This window comes from Tauraco erythrolophus, chromosome 7, assembly GCF_009769465.1.
Source record: "Tauraco erythrolophus isolate bTauEry1 chromosome 7, bTauEry1.pri, whole genome shotgun sequence".
Lineage (NCBI taxonomy): Eukaryota > Metazoa > Chordata > Aves > Musophagiformes > Musophagidae > Tauraco > Tauraco erythrolophus.
Window position 1 is genome coordinate 35,838,167 of NC_141471.1, and position 18,922 is coordinate 35,857,088.

Here is an 18,922-nt window from a genome sequence, read left to right on the forward strand (position 1 = left end):
CTGAGGTGCTGCTCATTACATTTATCACTGTAAGACATATTATTTTTTTGTTGAAGCATTATGCTCTCAGAAGGATGCAGCTGATTTTTCATGAGAGAATATTCAGCAAAGGCCAGGAGTTGGTTCTTCCCTCACAAAATGCTTAAGATAAACTCTAAAACCGAGAACGCTATATAAAGCTCGAGCTCATTCTCAGGAACTCCAGAACCCGACTGTCTCAAATGCACTGACATTTAACAGAGAATTCTAACAGTAAGTGTGAAAAAGCACTAAGGGAGTGGGAAAAAAAAATAATCAAAGCTAATGTTTAAAACAAAACCAAATTAATTTAACCTCTAGCCCAACAGTAGACATCACAAAGTAGATTTTATATTCTGTGTTTTGGTGGTTGTTTTCAACTAAGTTAGATATAATGCCGTGATATCTTTTGAGAAAAGCATGAATCACTATGAACATAATTTTCTTGGGTTTGGATAATGTTTTTAACTTTCTCCAAAATAGCCTGAAATGACCAGCCTTTTTATTAATGTCTTCTAATAGTTCTTTTCTTGCCGATTAATTAAATCGTTCAAAAATAGATAAGCTGCTAATCACTCGCAGACTTGATAACATATCCTAAGTAGACAACAATGAATAAAGGATGGAATAAGGCTACCAAAAACAAAGGAAAAAGGAGTTGAAAGAAATATAAAGTTCACTCCTTTCATCTAATAGCAGGATATTTGATTCTGCATTTATTATGTAGGATAAAATCCTCACTGATGTCAACGAATAGTCTGCTATAGAAATGGAAACAAAAAATCGGACTGCTTCTATACAGGATGCTTTTTTCTAATGTTACATGCACAGAAGCAAATTAAAGGCTCCATTTTATTTTTACCTTGGTATGAGGTTTGTTGTCTACATTTAGCAAAAGTAAAAAAAAAAAGAATAAGGAAGGTGGGAAAGAGTGGGTTAACAATTAACCAGCTGTTGTCAGCAATAATTCATTCAAAAGTGGAGGTTGTAGCATGCAAGAAATAAAAAAATTTTATTGCAAGATTATAACAAGGAAAGGAAGAAAAGAGCTTTCTTGCATGTCAATGTAAAAAATATTACTATAAAATGATAAATTTAATGAAATTTTAGTGTATTGAAGAAAAGCAAAGTGTCACAAGCAATAGAAATCACAGAAAAATATACAATGCCAGTCACCACATTACAAAGTAACCTTTCATATTTCTTCAATTTTATGATTTTAAATAATCACATATTAAGTTACTTATTTTATTTTGCTCCAGAGGGAATCATGCATCTGCTTCTTAACTAGCTACATGCTCTAAAAATCTCAGTATGCATATTGGGAGTTTCCTCTCTGCTTTCTTTAAATAATACAATTGCACCTGACTTTAGGAGAGAGGTAAGTTAGGTATACCAAGGGCAATCTCAATCTTTATTCAAGTTATGGAATGAAAAAAAAGCATTGTTACCATGGCAACTGGTAAATTGCATGGTATCTACAATGAGATGCAAGGCATCTTGAGTAAACACTCATCCGTGCGCTTGTGTGTCCTCCTCCACACAGAATGGTTCCTTTGTGGAGGAACATGCACAATTTCACTCTCTTCTACAAAAAGTTGATGGAAGTTAGCCAGAATGTTATTTTGCATGGGGTAATTTAACCAAATCTATCATTAGAAGAGGAACAAATATTGAAAAAAAGATTAAATATTGAATGTTTTGCTAGTATTTGCCTCAATCAAGACCATGAAACTTTACAACTGACACAGTATATCTCTCAAACTCACTTTGTACCTTGGCATCAGAAGACCTTTCACAACAGTACTAGAAAAAAAGTCTTCTTGACAGCGGGAAGAGCGGCCAGGCGTGCAGCAGCAGCACATCGCACTGGGGCAGCTGGAGCTGTTACTGCCTCCAGCCATCTGCCCCACCCTTCTGATGGATGTTGCCACCCTCAAAACAAGGACATCTGATCTACCCTTGAATCAGCCCTGAACCATGCTCATGCATGTCTTGCTGGGCTCAGATGTTATCAGAAGGTAACATACAACCTTTCCCTGAAAGGGCTCCCCTCCTCCCTGCTCTTAACCAAGCCAACTCTCTCCAGAACGACCCCCTCAAACCATATTGCTCTACTGCCAGTCCTATCCATAAAGCGTCAAACATCCATCCGTCACTGGGCTTTGACTGCACTTCCCTGCTGCCCTTTTCTAGCTCTTCTTCTCCAACTATGGTCGATGGTGCCCACACAAGGCTCCCTCCCCCATCCCTTTCATTCACCACATGGAGCAGCATCAACACCAGATTCCTGAGTGAGTAATCGCTCCCTTCCTCCTCTGTCTAGGTATCTCCTCCTTCTTCACCCCCTGAGCAAACTGAAGCGATGTCACCTATAGGAAAAGAGAGCAACACTGCGATGCCGTTTGCCATCTTCCAATATCACACCATATGCACAGTGGTTTCTTCTCCTGATCCCATTCTCTTCCTCTCACCACATTCCATCACTGTCAGGCAGCATAGCACAGACCACCCAGACCCTGACAACATTTACGATATCACTCAAGAAAAACTTAAACTCTTGTGTATCGCTGATCCTGACCTGCCTTCCTCCATTTCTGGCTTCAATTCCTTCCTGACTTTCATAGCTTTATTCAAGTTACATAGTTTTATACAGGTTTACACTCTACTTGTGTAGAAGCTTGAGATCTCATCTAACCAACTTCTTCCTCCTTACTCAGGAAATTATTTTTATGTCATATGTCTCAAAGTCACCCTATCTCATAAGTGCTTTCAGTAATGACTTCTTAAACCTGTTTACTTTGTCATTGCTGGGCTCTTCCTTCCCACGCGGTTTGTCATTTGATATTTGACCTGAACTTTGACAGGTAAGGAGATGCTGTGGGTGAAGAAGAGGCATGCTCTGGTATTCATCAGCTGTCACACCGCATTTGAGTAAAGGAAAGATAAAATGAGATGCGTGAACAAATGGCCAGGTCTTAACTCCCTAATAGAACCCTGTGGAGAGAGTTACCATATCCAAGTACTCCAGGGAAATAACTAATGATCCTTTCTTCAGTTCAGTCATGTTTCAAGAAGCAATCGCCTGAGTTACTAAGTGCTTGAGACTGCCTCAGTAATTGCAATGATTTATTTTATGCATCATCATAACTACAGCACTAGGTCAGGAGGTCTTGCACCTTATGGATGCCTTGAATTTTAACATGGATATTGGAGGATTAGGAGACTGCAATCAGAAACATAGAGACCACAATGATTTGACTGAGAGGTGGGGTGGAAGACAAAGTTTTTAAAATCCTGGGTATCTAAAATATTAGGTTTCTGTTAGATTTTTGATAAAGTAAATGATATTTTCAGGTGATCCTAAGCAGAAGCTCCTTACCTTTTCCTCTGCTCCCTTAAAATGCAAATCATCGCAATGTAATGTTAGGATTTTTTTTCCAGCGTAAGTGATGAATGTGCAGTTAACAGTGTAACCATCCACTCAGTAAAGACAAAAAACCCCTGTTGTCTCTGTCTTGTACCTCTACCTACTCCAGAGGAAACCCGCCCTGTGCAAAGCGTGTTTCTTCATCTACTCTTAGTTCGTACTGGTGCAGTGGCTGCCTGTTAATAACCAGCAAAGAGGGAGATGAGACCTTAGGCTTATGAATATTTATTTGCCATAAGAGGTATAACCTTTACACATAGCTACTCATCTGACCTACCAAATGTGCCAAAATATATTTTGTGAGGACACACATCCACGATGTAGGACGATATGTTTGCACAGCAACAAAAGGCTTTGATTAGCAGCTTCTCGGGCATCCCCATCCTCCTGACGTTACTTAAACCTCATTCCCCAGTCACCTTTCCTTTTAGCTATGTGAGGCTTCAGTGGCACAGAAGGACGTTTTTAGGGTAATGAGAAATTAAAGCGCTGTCATCACCAGAACTTTCAGACTATTTGAAGATCTTGAAGACAATCTTGGGGGTTGGACTAGATGACTTTTGAAGGTCCCTTCCAGCCCTAACCATTCTATGATTCTATGATTCTATGACAATTCTCCTCCACCTCCATAAACTTCAAACTGTTTCCCCATGATAACTGAAGTAAAAGCATTGCTAACCTTCAGCACTGTTTTTGCAATTATTGTATTTCAAGGTTAGCGGTGTAGAAAATACTAAACTAGCCCAGTTTTCAAGGTCAAAATAAAAAAGGCAGCAATGATAGTCCACAGTAACTTTCATTCATTTGGTATTCAGGATGCATTCTTTCTGAATATCAAATCACAAAATCATTGCCAATTCATCAGATTTTAAGTTTTAGCTTATTAAAAATTAGACTATGCTAAAAATAAAATGCAGGGTTTTTTTATTTGATCTGATTAAGATGTTTCTGTACAGCATGATATAAGCCTCTAATTATCTACATCTCTATATTATCTCACTTGCTATTTCAATATAAGCAAATTCTTAACAACGCATTTTAATGGAAAATATTCATATACTAAAAAGTGGTAAAACAAAAGAAGTCAAAAAGCTGAATGTCAAGATGCTAAAAATTAAAATGTTTCTCTACATTGTGTGTGCCAGGAAAGCAAGAGCTCATACAACATTTGGCAATGATTTCCCATGATGAAGCAACTCTTCGGGCTTTCATTTTTGTAAAAGCCCTAGTCTATTTAGAGCTAGCTCCTAGCTCCTTGCCCTTAACAATGCAGTACAGATCAAGTTCATTAAATATATTGTCTAAGGTAGGAAAGTGAAGAAGTTTTGCTGTAGCAAGCACTTAACGTGTGCATGGCAAATCAGGAAAAAAAAAAATTAAAAAGGATTGGAACAAATTATTTGTTACAAAAAAAAAAAGTGTTGTGCTGCATCAGCAAAGTTGCCCAAATGAAAAATTCCCAGAATGGGAAGTATTATTAGATCTTAATCAGTAGGATTTTTTTCAAGCAGGCTGGGCACCCAACCATTTGACGCAGATCTTTTCCATGTACGAGAGCACTGGAATACCAGAAAACGCAGCATTAATGAATTACAAGGAAAATTGCAGATGCCTATGATTTTATAGTTAATTTTCACATTATAATGGTCAAGCTGCTTTCACAGCTTGTTGATATTTCTGCTGGAATGCTAAACCTTTATTTCTTCTTACAACAGGTAAGACATGAATTTCCTCCGTAATTAAATGAGTAAATGGCTTTTTTTTTCCCTGTTTCTATTCTTAGGGAATCCTTAATAGTATTGAACATCACACAAATTAAAAATGAATAGTGTTTTTAAACAACAGTTATATGCATGATTTACTGTCTAGCTTTTGTCTAATATAAATATTTATTATTTACATGTCACTGCAATGAAAACAGTATGTGTCAATTGATTAACCAGTAAATATTAGGCAGAATTTAAGTGCATTGCTACAGCAGCTGAAAAGGAAAATGGTGTAGTGGAGTCATAGCCTTTTTCCCTACATAGTACAAAACTAAGTTTTGCACCAGGAGATAGTCATATCTATACATATACATATGTGTGTTTGTGTAACAGCTGAGGGTGGGAGAGCGAGAACAGATGAATTACAGGGAGCATACAGCCACCCAGTGCAAGAACAGAGCAAGTCTCTTCTACGGATGGCTGTGGATCCCACACAAATTAGCACAGATCAGATGTAAAATCAGAGCATGTTCCTTTGGTTCCTGCATAGGTTCCTACAAGGAAATGTCTAAAATGAAACAAAAGAGGCAGATTTTTAGGAGTCTCCTGAAATGAAGGCTATATAGCTGCTCCTCTAAAAAAAAAAAAAAAATAAAGACCAGCTTTAAGAAAGTACCTGATTTGGGGTGGATGTCACATTAAAAATCTGTCACCTGAAGCAATCTGCTCAGACTTTATAAGGGAAGTTGCTTCAACCCTATCTATAGCATCCTGAAGCCAGCCAGTGCACCCTAACTCCTCAAACGCCACATCAGTAGGAGAGAGCACCCCAAGAGCCTACATTCACAATGTTCCTGGAAGCAGGGAAGTGGCATTTCCATGCACAAAAGAGAATCTGAGACACGGAGACATTCGGTCATTAGTCCGATGTCCCGGAGGAAGCCTGTGCAGGACAGGGAGCTCCTGATCCCCATCTGACACCCCGACTCCACCACCCACCCTTCCTCTTCAGGAGGGAGGCAGCTATAGTAACGTGTACCTACAAAGAGTTATCTGCAAGATAACTCGGTGAACAGCCAGCCTGCATCCATTACTTTTTGCACCAGCAGGCACTGGATGGAGAGCAGGGGAAAAGTGACATTCACAGCCCTAATGTCCCTGAGGTAGGGGCACAGAAGTTTGTACAGGTCTCAAATGTGATGCCTGAGATTCAGGTTTTGATCTGCAGAACTGAAAAGGAGACTGAAACTTTTCAGAAACTGCTAAATGAAAATCTGATGCAATCTGAAGTGAGGAGGAGGAGTGTGAGAACAGATGGGTCACTGGGAGAAAGCAGCTTCTTTATGTTACCAGCTCAGACTGTGTAAATGACTGGTTATTTCTACAACATGAAAAAAAGTTCCATAAGTACTCCTTGTAAGCGATCAGCTTTGCTTTTAGCAAGGTTTGCAGTCTGTTTAATGAATAAATATGTACAGCAGATGTACACATAGGTACATATCTCTATAGAAGGAGAACTGGGGGACCACAAACATCCCAAGTTCCTTGTCGGAAGAGGATTCTGCCATATCCTTGGTGAAATCCTGAGAAAGGCCTTAGTTGCAGGATGCCATCACCTGCAATGTGCAGGATTTGATAGGTTCCCAGTGGGGCACTACTTAAACTTCTCTGGAAAATCTTGCGATGCCAATGATAAAGCAAGCAGGACAATCCTCCACCCAGGCTTAATTTACTTCTTATGCCTCTGTGGGGAACAGGAGTAAAGAACTCTCTGCAAAGGGAGTTTTGTTTAGAAGCTACATGCTTCTTTTACGCAAGTTCATAAAATCCAGGAAACCAAAAATAAATCAATATAGCCCGATGATTAGCTTGCTACAGATACTGTGCACAGACTGACAGATTATTTAGACAGACTGAATCAATGTGTTGATTCCACTGAAAAGATTCAGGTTTCACACACAAGGAGGCAAAGCCAGAGTGTTGGCACACTTTCCAGCCACGTACCATCCACACAAGGAAATCCAGGCCTGAATGTGCCTTGTTTTTAGCTTGACATCTGAACAACCAGGCTTTGCATGTCAGAACTGAAATTCTGGCCTCTTCACTCCAGCCAGCTCTGATTAGTGTCTTCTCCCCTGACCCTGACCACATCGATTCTTTCTATTAACCTGGCCAAATACGGCCAAACAGCACATTTTGCAAATACTAAATTGATGTTACTGCTATACTTGTATCCATGTATGTTTTAAATGTTCGTGGTGAATTATCCTCTATTTGTGATATTGAAAGTATTTGGCAAAAATGCCTAAACTGATACTGTATTAATTTCATAAGTACCAGTGCGTCTAAAAAGGGAAGAGACACTGTGACATCTCAAGCAAACCAAAAAGGCAATGCATATTTGCATTCTGTGCTTTTGTCCTACTCCACCAAAAGCGCAGGTTCTCCTTTTTTCCTCCCAGAACTGGGCTAAGTAGAAATGCTGCTCCTGATAGACCACGCACAAGTCTGCTCTCCTCACCTCCCCGAGAAAGTGGAGATGAATTAAGGATGATGCTCTCAGTCCAGCCTCTCCAGGTGAGACAGCAGCGTCAGCCAGGCTGGCAGGGGACAGAGCTGACGCACAGCTCAGCCAACAAGGGATGTGAGCTGTATGTCTTTCCCTTGATCAAACAAGGCTGTGTAGTTGAGCATCACTCCTTGTTCAGGGCTTACCCTAGTTCAGAGCTAAACCATCTAAGGTTTGATCTCCAGCAAGCTGTTAAGGGAAATACCAGCTGCTATTCATGATCTTCCTGAGTTAGGTCATTCTATTATTTTCGAAGTCATCAAATGAGGCTACAATACTTTTTCCTGCAACCAGCAACTGCTGCCGCTCCCACACATCAGAGCCTTCTCTGCTCAGATGCGCGTGTTCTAGCCACTGACAGAAAAGGCTGGGAACTGCCTGCCACATGGAATCAGAAAATATATTCAAGGATGGCCACAAGGTCATTGCTAATTTCAAACCCTGTTTCATGTTTCCACATGAAACATCTAATTAAAACTTTTCACCGGGTAGTTAAAATGAAATTCATGCATATGCACTCGAGACCTCATTTTCACGTGCTGTGAATTAGAATATAGGAGGTGCTGCACACAGCGGTAGGAACACTAATCGAGGAAGGAGAGGGAAATACCTGCTTTGATTTAGAGGAAGACAGTCAGCAAAAATACCGCTAATCGCCTGAGTTTTCATTCCTTTGCTCTTTGAGCTGCCACATATAACCAGGAAAAATGAATGCAAGCAGTGTATTAACTGCTACCAAATCAGCATTCTCCACAGGTGACCATGTGTCAAGCACATCTTGCAAAATGCCACCACCTTCCAAGGCTGCGGCACGAGAGAAGCATTAGGCCTTAAGAGCTATATGCTGCTCTCACCAAAAAATACCTATTAGCATCAGCAGGAGCTGAATTAAGCTTTAAAATGCAGGCACAGTGAGTGACAGGATGGCCAAAGGAAAAGGACAAGGTTTGGAGATTTTAGGGATGTTGGTGATTAAAATAAATAAACTCTGGCAAAAAAGAAGCCTGCAAAAAAATACAACGTCCAGTTGTCCTTCCTTTCTTGAGGAGGAGGAGGCTTCAGCAATGGAGGCAGAGGTAGACACTTTACAGCTGCTCCTTTTCCAAAAAGCCCTCTGTGCGGATAGACTGACTCTGGTATAGGGGAGGCAGCTTAATGTAAAGAAAGGGTTGAGTCTTCACACTGGCATGCTCCAGGTGGTCTCCAGAGCCTGCCTGCAGGAACAAATGTCAACAAATGCTGCTGGCATTTATTCCAGTGAGGTCCTGACACAGGCTGTCAGATCTCTGAAGAAAGCTAGGTTGCTCTGGCAGTTGGGGAGGGCTGTGGTGTCACCCAGAAGCACCTGATATCAAAGGAGACCTCATCAACTCCAAAGCATCCTGCCACTGGAATCACAGTGACTTTAGAATAGAGTGCAGATCTTACTACAGAATATACTCTGGTGCAGTGTCTACTCCAAACAGGAGCAAAGCTTGACATGTAGAAACATATTCACCTGTTTAGTGATACCAGCCATATATCTCCCAAATCTCCACTTCAATGAAACTGAAGATTCTTCCAGAACTTATTTGGGAGAATAGGAGAAAAAAAGAAAAAGAAAAAACAAAACAACAACAAACCAACCAAAAGAAACCAGGAGACCTGAAGCACTGTATCCTTTTTACATTACTCTGATCTCTGGGCAGGCTACTAAGTCTCAGACAACTTCCAAAGAGGATGATGTGGTAGACAGCCATCAGCTTCTGGCTTATCAATAAAGATTTCCGGTTATCTTGACTGTTTCTTCTCAGGTTGACACTGTGAGCCGAAGCCAGATGCCCTTGATTGGTTTCAATTCCAAGAGAAAAGTCAGTAAAACAGTGAATAACTTGAAAGATCTGCACCACTGAAAGGTGAAGGACAAAATTACTTCTATATTTCAAAAACTGCTTGGAGTTTCTGACTTAACTTTCCATGGTACATATTCAAAGGATTATCAACTTTTCTTTTCAATCTTCCCAACTTTAGATAATAAAAATCTCTAACTTGGCAGAGACATCCAGGCACTTTTGTTTTTCAGAGTTTCCAGGACAAACACAGAAGTAACTGTACAGAAGTAGGTGGCAGGATCCATCCACTGTATTACCAGCATAACTGGGAGTATAGTAATGTCATAAATCATGAAAATGGAAAAAAGAACATTCAGAGCATCATCAAACGTATTGATCATACAAAAAGAGAGACAGAACAGTAAATTCAAAACTGGAAAACATTAGAACAGGTGCTTTGAATTCATAAACTGGTAATTTCTACTTCTCTAAAGGGAGAAAATGATAGACTAATTCTATATAAGCCTTTGGACAGTCTAGAAACATAAGCAGCTAAGTGGTTCAGAATCTGGAGAGAAACACAGAAGGCGAGGACAGTGACAAGCTGCAGATGAAAGTTTTATGAGACTTTCTCTGCTTTTTCACTTTGATATACAGAGCAGAAGGCAGACCCATGGAACCATGTTTTCAGTGTTGGTGCTATCAGAAACTGTGTAGTCCCATAGCCTGTGAAAATCAGCAGTCCTGTCCTCACCCTGCTCCTGGATGTTGACCCCGACTCATCTTTCACTCCCTTCTTTGTGCATGTAAGTCTTCATGAAGCTACACGGTGAGACATAGGATCTAGATTAAAATTATGCCTGTTAAAAAAACACAAGGACATCTAATTTGATCCAGCTCAGTTTCTGGATTCAGTAAGTCACAAGGCTTTGGGGAATAAAGGAGGAAAGCTGTGTTTCACTGTCAGCAGCAGAATAGCTCTCACCAGAGAGGATCATCCCTGACACCACTCTCATTCCCACCCCATACTCATAGTCCCCCGTACCACGAGGGAAACTGATCCAGTTGGAAAATAACCCCAGAAGAAAGGTGTATTTATTTCATGTTTCAGCTGGATTATTCCCTGTGTGTCTTCACAAAGCAGCACAACACAGGGCAGCCCAGGGATGGGGACAAGCAGTCACAGCAGGGATGCTGCCAACAGCACAGCCATGGAAGCAATGCCCGAGGACCCAGAGACTGCAAAGTGACTGCAACTGCTTGGCCTTGCCTCAGCTATGCTTAGGTTTTTGAAAAATATGCCCCTGGCCCTCAGCAGTTCAAAGTCCAACCCACTTCCAGCTTGCTGGGATCCCCAAACCACCTCTCAAGGATCTCAAAGCAATTCATCAACATTAATCCACCACTGCAGGTTTTACAGCACCCCTTCAAGGTCCTACATGTTTAAGACCCCATTTTATATCTGGGTAAACAAAGGTGCAGAGAAGTGACATGATGTGAAGAAGGTTACATACTAAATAACTGATGGAGTAAAAAAAATAAAAATTCAGTGTTCTGGCTCGCAGGCTTTAGCCTGCAAAATACCATGTGCCCTTTTTGCCCCTTTCGGCCCAGTAGGTAAGGCATTGTCCTGATAGCGTCACTGTTCCACACCAAAGAAAGCCCAGTATGCAAAATGCGTATGTGGAATTTCCTTCTATACAAAGAAGTCTAATGTTACAAAATAAATCAAAGAGGAATAAATCTAGTGTTCCTTTCTTTTAGACACTAGGGCGAGCATCTGGAGGAAAGGAAGCATTATGGGAATACATAACTTGACTCAACGGAAAACAGTGAGTTTCCCACTTGACACGTTCCTATACTAGGCTCACAGCACATCATGTGAGCACAAGCATGACTCCTCTCAAGTGCTTTATTTTTACAGGAAGGACAACTATATAATCTCACCACTACTTTTCACTTCTGGCAAGCAGGCATTAGCCTCCAAAACTTTAGCCACATTAAATAGACTCAACAAAAGGAATAGTAAGCCCTTTAAAAGCACATAGTAATTACAAATACTTTTCTTGTTATTTTAACAAAAGCATTGCAAAGGACTGAAACAAAGTTTTTCCTAGCTGCCAAACGATCTCAGTCCTACATCTGAGAAGAAGAATCCATATCTCTGGCAAACTTTTTCCGTTTCAAAAAGAAGTCTGTGCCTGTTCTGCACTGAAAAAATCCCAGGACCTGCAGAAGTCTTTTCTTCTCAAAAGATAAAGAGGTTAGCTTATGAAGAACAGGTGATCACCTGGGGCTATGCATTCATTCCAGCAGATGAAAGATCAACCGTCTGGAATAGGACACTGCAGAACATGACAGAACTAGATTCAAGTCCCTGTTCCTCTTGATTCAGACCAGAGACTTGAACTTCAGGTTACCTCCACAGCAAGCATGTACCTACCTTTTAATTACTTACTCTTAAATAACACGGAGCCGTAAACTGACAACCTCACTGATAGACTCATTTTTTTTCTTGGCTTGTAGTTGAAGACTAAGTCGAAACTGCAAAATATCATCTTACCCTGGTACAGCTCGCTCTGCTAACGCTGGTGGATCTAAGAGGTAGGAAGGGAAATAGCAAACTCCTGTGCTGGCATGCTAAATCTGATCTGTTTCAATGACTTCAGACATCTATACCTTCTCATGGCTATTCAAGCCACCAGAGTTTCTGTAAAAACTTTCACTGTGCTATAGTTGTTATGTTCACTTGATCCACAGCTCTGCAAGAGATGTGGAATAGCCTCCAAGAGCCAAAAGCAATAAATCGGCACTGAAGCTACCCAATAGACCTATTCCAGCTAGAGCAGATACAACAAAAGCAGCAACAACTTTTTTTTTTCAAAAAAGTAAAGCACAGATCTCAGTCACTGACTGAATTCAGACATCATTCAACATCAAAATTTTAAAGAACATTTTTCCATCAGAGCCCCGATTACTGACCATTAATTCAACAGTACGTCAGTGCAAGGCCACGGCTTTGTCAAGCTAACAAAAACTGCAGCTCTGGACACGTCCTGACATTCATTCTTGCCTCCTTGCAGGCGTCCAGCTGGACAGGTAGGTGCACCCTAAAATAACCTTGATGTGTCATGGCTGGAATTTCCTCAAGAAATTCCTCAGTCTTGAGTAATCTATACAACCTGAGGCTCTAAATCATTAATCTTCTTTTGTAAGACTTTTAACAGCTTCAGCCCAACCACTAACCTGCTCCAATGATCAAATCATCTGTCTTCTTAACGAGACCACTGATTACAAAAGTTAGTACCCACTAAATTAACAAAACTGTTCTTCAGTACCTGTTGTCCTTCTGGAAATATACCTACAAACATGCCTCCCTACAATATAACTCTTTCATCTTGCACTGGCTAAGTCATAGAATCAACACGTTCAAGCTATATGTACTCATACACTTTTAAACAGTATGTAACTCTAATATATACATTAATCTGTAAAGGAATTACAAGTTGGATTTAGGAAACATTCCTCTCCCCTTTGATGCACGGAAGTACTGGAAAAGCCTCAGCCTAGAGTATAATTTATATAGTTGAAGAAATTAATTCCTATCTGAAGAAATTAATTCCTATCCTTTAGTTCTCTAATGAACACATTAGAGAATCTTAAATTTTTTTGAACATTAATGTCAATTTGTAGAAAGCTTATTCAGTTGACCTGATGATGAAAACAGCACTATAATCTAAAGAATATTTTCCTCATATTGCTGAGGTGAAGAGCACTTTTACAGTTTTGCTAAGACAATGACACTTTAAACAGACATGATTTTCTTCATCAGTGCAATGCTTCATTGAAATAATAACTAGAATTAGTGTACAAACAGTATCACATCTACTATGAAGGCACTATTTAATGGAGCCTGTAGTTGCTTAAAAGGAGTTCCAAAAAGATAGAGTTAGTGCAAACATGCCTCAAATATGTTTCAAATGCATGCTTGAGAAAAAAAAACTATGACAAAATACTTCAAATGGCTTTATGTACAGAGCTTGCTGTCTATATTATAACTAATACTAACAGTAAGTAAAATTCTCAAAAAAGAAGGCTCATTTTATAGCTAAATATTTCAATACAGATTTTTCATCTATTTTCTGTCAAAGCAATAGTTTCAAGGGAATGAAATATTTAAATAACATAAAAATACAATATCCAGTTTCACATTTCCCTAGGCTTATGAGTGTGATTTGCATGTAATGATAAAGTTAGAACTGCAGGCTTACATACTTACTTTTACTCTAGCCTATGTTTGATATTAGAATAATTTCTGTGAATTTTAGACAACAATTTAATTTTACTTATTTATCAATACCTTGAATCTCATTGTAGGAATGCAACAGCACAGAGAAGAAGCTTACCTGCCTGTTTAGATGCTGCTTTACTACTATTTACTTTCTACTCATTAGCAAAACTGCAGTTTTAGTAAACCTAACACATATGGTAGGTTTAGTGCCTTAATTAAGGACTTTATCCTAACACATTAGCAAGTGGGAATGGGGAAAAAGAATCACTACAGTTTAGTTTTTGTTTTCCTCTACAAGTCTATGAGCACCATTACAGTTAGAGCACTTCGCAAACATTATATTCACCAGAGAGGAAGCTGGCACTGGGTGCTACAGAAGAACACAATTTCCTATATACCAGCCTAACTTAGTCACAGTCTAACTTGGTCACAGTAAGCTTGCAGTGCCAAACACAAACAAGCATCTCGCATATAATAGAGTTTGACCACAAAACTTTTTAAATTATAGGACTTTTTCAGAACAGTCTTTTATCCAGACCACAAATCTGAAAAGAAATCATAGCATACCAGAAACCTGAAACAAAAGCAATATGGATTTCTGACTTGGGTACTTAAAGTATGAAGTAAAAATGTATGCACATATAAAACCATTATATATATATACACCACATCTTTACACCCTCCAGAACACATCCAAAAGGCAGAAATCCCTTCTCTCTCCCACCATAGTTCCAACACGAGTTTTCCTCCAGTGAACCACCCAGCTGTCACGTATTTTCCCCTCTTCCAGGCCATATGCTTTTTCTGAGAAAAAATTATTATTTTTCATCTCCTTCTGAACCAGCGACCCAAACCAATTTGTGCTTCACCTGCCCATTGTGGGCCACAGACCTCCAACACCACACCTTGAAGAACACCTTTAGGTACTTTATCTGTCAAAAAACCTCTGGGAGACCAGACTCTTGTGCATCCACATGTCATCTGCCTTTCCGACGTAAGTCACTAAGGTCTGTCTTCAAACTCAGGCAAAGATGGTGATGATTTATTTGAATGATAGGAGGGCTTACCAATCCTCCTCACAGCCTAGCTTCTCATTGTGCTACACACCTCATTCACTCTACAGGAAAAAATTTATTGGGGTCATTGGGTACCAAATTATTCAATTAGGCTGAGAGCTTTTCCTTCTTCAAAGGAAAGTATAAGAATCCACAAAATCCAATCATACTACACTTGTGTTTGCTGTTAATGTTAGAAAACCGTGTGAGTTTGTACTTGTCTAAAGAGATGCACTTTAGAAACACAGTGAATAGCAGCAGAGGAGCCCAACTCCATTTCCCATAATGTGTGTGGGACATAGTACACACAGAGAGGAATTATGCATATGCACAATCCTAACCCTGTGTTCAAGTTGGGATTTTTTTTGCATACTCCTAGAGGAGAACAGACCAAAACTTGGCTTCAGGTAAAAATTTCCCCCTTGGCCATCTGGGAAAGACCAGTTTTACTTCCAGGCAGGTTACAAAGCCCCCAGCCTCGAACAGTGACACTGCCCCTGAAACACACAGCCCTGCAAACCAGCATCATTTCTGTTCCGAGATGGGCTGCTGGGAGGCCAGCCCGGCTAGCTGGCTCCTCCAAGTGCAGGGAGAGGAACCTGGCAGCGTGTTCAGGCATCTCGTTTACAGTACAAATGCCATCCCTTTGAGGAAGGCAGATCATCTGTGGAAGCACAGTTTGAACTCCCCAGGAGGGAAAGCTGGTGAAAGCTTTAGCGCAGGGATACTTGCTGAGAAATGAGGGTCTTGTGGAGAATGTGCAGAGCTGCTCCATTTTACTGCCTACATCGAGTGTCCATTACCCTGTATTTCTCAGAAAGCAATGTAAGAGTGAGCTATACTTTTAAAAATGAAAAAAAAAAAAAGATGGGCACACTACAAATAATTTTATAAGGACACCACGCTCCGAACATGTTATTCTTCTAATGTTTACAGTCAGCACAAGGGACTGGGCAGTAAGCCGATGCCAAGGAATCTGCCATCACTTCTGTAGCAGCAGGATGAGACGGGAAGGTCTGAAAGCCAGCATCCGAGCGGCACTAGCCACAATTCAGCCTGCTTCTTTTCTCCTTGGAGAAGAGAGAGAACATCTGCCTGGAGCAGCAAACTCTGCCCAGCCAGCCAAACCCTGCCACCTGCACATGCACTAGAGCAGCTCTTGGAGCACAGGGAAGGAAGGGAGGGAGAGGAAGGGGTGGAAGCTCACAGCTTCCTGAACGTATGCGACCCACCACCCCCACCCGAGCAAAGCGTGGGATTTTTCCAGTGAAAGTAAATTACCTGAGTCAGCTAAACTAACAACCCTAGGACAGACCTTGCCCATGTTCAGTAACGCCTTCTTGGTGACTATTCCTAATGAAATCAATAGGCTGGCTGGGGTCTTAGCAAATACACCCGCTCCAAGGACTGGAAGTCGCTCTTACATCTGGGCATGGGCTGCCGGGACTGTAGGGAAGAGCCGTGTCACCCCCACCCTACAGTAACCAGCAACATGCAGAACAGGGAGGGGGAAGCACATCATGATTTGTTATCGTCAGCACTAGCTGTAAGATATTCCCCACCCAGAAATAAAAGGTACGTGAGGAGTGACCTGGACTTCTGCAGTCTCTCCAGCAACATTTCTCTTTCCTATCACCTCCTAGGTCTAAAGGCACATCCTTGCCCACAAGCAGTAACTGCTGCGTTACACCGCTCAGTACGGATATGAGCAGCTGCTTCTAGCTCCTGCTAGGCTGAAGTCACTCATCTCCTAAATAGCAGCAATTGCTAAGTACCATACTTTTCAAAGGAGAAGAAAAGCTGAGCACTTATTTCCTTTCCATTTTTGGAACTGTACTGTAATCTGTGCAGCTACAGATCTGCAGCTGACACCACAGCACCCTTTGCAATGACTGGAGTAAGCAGCAAAATATTCACTGAATTTTTGGAGTATCAGTCCCAGCATTCTCATCTCCCCTATGCCCACAGCATCTGTATTCTTGCTTCCAAATCCTGAAACGCAATTATAAACCTTCTCTGGCTTAAAATCTGTTTTGCTTAAGCACCCAAACTTTTAATCGTGCTTTGCTGATACCATTTAAAGACACATTGAAATTCTGCCAGATGTCCACGGCTAGTGGATCTGCTGAGGAACAATTCAATCTCAGGGATTTGAGCCTGGCTAATTACCCTCCTCCCTCGTGCACACCCACTGATACAATTAAGTATTTAACTCCACTAGACTAGACCTTATACGCTGCCGAAAAGAACAGCATGAAGCTCTGAAATAATATTTCATCTTTCTCTTTTCCTTTGTGCAGCCTTACTTCAGTAGGAATGAGCTAGCAGATGAGCTGAAAAGTCAGTCTTTTCTAAAGCACAGGCCTTTTTTCTACTGTCCAGCGAGTAGAAAATTGAATAAATTACATATACACTATAGCAAGACACATGAGGACTAGGTAGGATTTTTGTTGTTTCTTGCAGTTATTATCCTGGGTACCTTTAGATGAATATGCAATCAGAATAGAAATCTTTACCAGGAGAACAAAATTAGGATATATTGTGCTATAAGCAGAGCAGTCAAGTTTCAATGCATTTTCAATCCAGTTATTAACATCCGAATAAGTGCTTTCAGAAGCATTAAACAGAATGCTGCTTTCTTCAGTGTAACTTTTGGTTGAAAACACATTTTTTAAAGAAACTGCTGATTCTCTATCTATATCATTCTTTTGAATTGGCACTGAAAAGGTCCAGCCAATGCTAGCATCCAAATATAACAGCAGCAAAGAAACTTTAAGATAATTTAAACTAAGTACTTGAAGCACTAATATACATTATTTAAAAGCATCCTAAAAATCCAAATATTTCATAATCACTAACAACAATTTGGCAGAAAACATCCTGAAATCATCTGCTATTTCTTATGTGTATAAGATACTAGTAACAGTATCTGACAGTTAATGGCAACATAATAATTTAAGTGTGTTGACAATTATTGAACTGAATGCACTTCAGAGAAACATAAATGCCAGAGGAGAGCAGCTACAGCTCCATGACTAATGTGTGCCCTGGATTCTGACCATCAGCTTTGCTATTTCTATTTTGTGACCTAAATCTTTCTCCCCTACCAGAAAGAAACAAAAAACCCCGAACAAGATATATCTTACTTGTTCTGCCTTCTCCAGTGGTTTTCTATCCGTCTGCAAAAACTGGCAGTTTTCTCTCGCCAGCTTCTGGACCAGCTCAATCCGTCCGATGTCATCTCTTCCCTGAAGCTTGCACAAAACCCCTGCCTTAAGGGTGGGAGAAAGAGCAAACAGATACTTAAATCCACAATCCCAGGACATGACACCGCCGCAAATTTCAACCTTAAAAGCAACGCATCTGTTTTCTCATATTTGCGGTACTTCGGTGCCGCTTGCTGAACACAAACAAGCCGCTGCTTCCTGGGAAACAACTGGACAGGAGCCGAGGCACATCCAAATCTCCAAATGTATCTGCTTTGGAGGAGCAAAGGCAGGGCTAGCTAAATCAACCGCTCCTCTGAGTGTGACTATCAGATACGCTGTGTTTTATTTGTTCCTGTCAGCCTGTTTCCTGTTACATAAGAGAACAAGAGCAAGAGGTTAAAAACTCATGGGAAAGTTAGCCAGGAACAGCCCTGGAAAAAGAATGAAGCACAACACAAGGCACTCCTAAAAATAACAGGCTACAAACTCTCTCTGCTCCAGCTCCAACCGTTTTTCACGTACACAAGCCATAAGAGTTAAGAGAGAGTTGTGCCACGTTTCTTTATTAGTTAAATAACAAATCGGCATCCCCCGATTTTGTTCAGGGAAGAAAAAGAGGTTTGCTTTAAAAACTATGTTAGAACTATTTTTTTGGCTAGTATTCTGCCAGTTATTCAAGCTATGCCCATAGTGTTTCATCAAAACATTCAGCACTGGTTGTTTTATAAAAATGCCATATGTATAAAGACGGATTAATGTTTGCACACAGGCATATCAGACCCATCACAAAGTTAGCTGATGAGGGCTAAATTGCTCCCTGCAGTTGGTGGTTA

General features: G+C 40.5%; 1 protein-coding gene across 2 annotated transcripts in view; it reads right to left on the minus strand.

Moving 5' to 3' along the window:
- RAPGEF5 (Rap guanine nucleotide exchange factor 5) overlaps positions 1-18,922 on the minus strand; it is a 159,058-nt gene that overhangs the window by 71,827 nt on the left and 68,309 nt on the right. The window contains exons 9-10 of one of the 2 annotated variants that reach the window (XM_086614742.1): positions 18,027-18,152; positions 16,892-16,894 (exon numbers count right to left, since the gene is read on the minus strand). In XM_086614742.1, coding sequence (XP_086470868.1) covers positions 16,892-16,894; positions 18,027-18,152 — 129 coding nt within the window. The remainder of the gene's footprint in view (positions 1-16,891; positions 16,895-18,026; positions 18,153-18,922) is intronic. The other variant, XM_086614741.1, reaches the window with a different exon arrangement.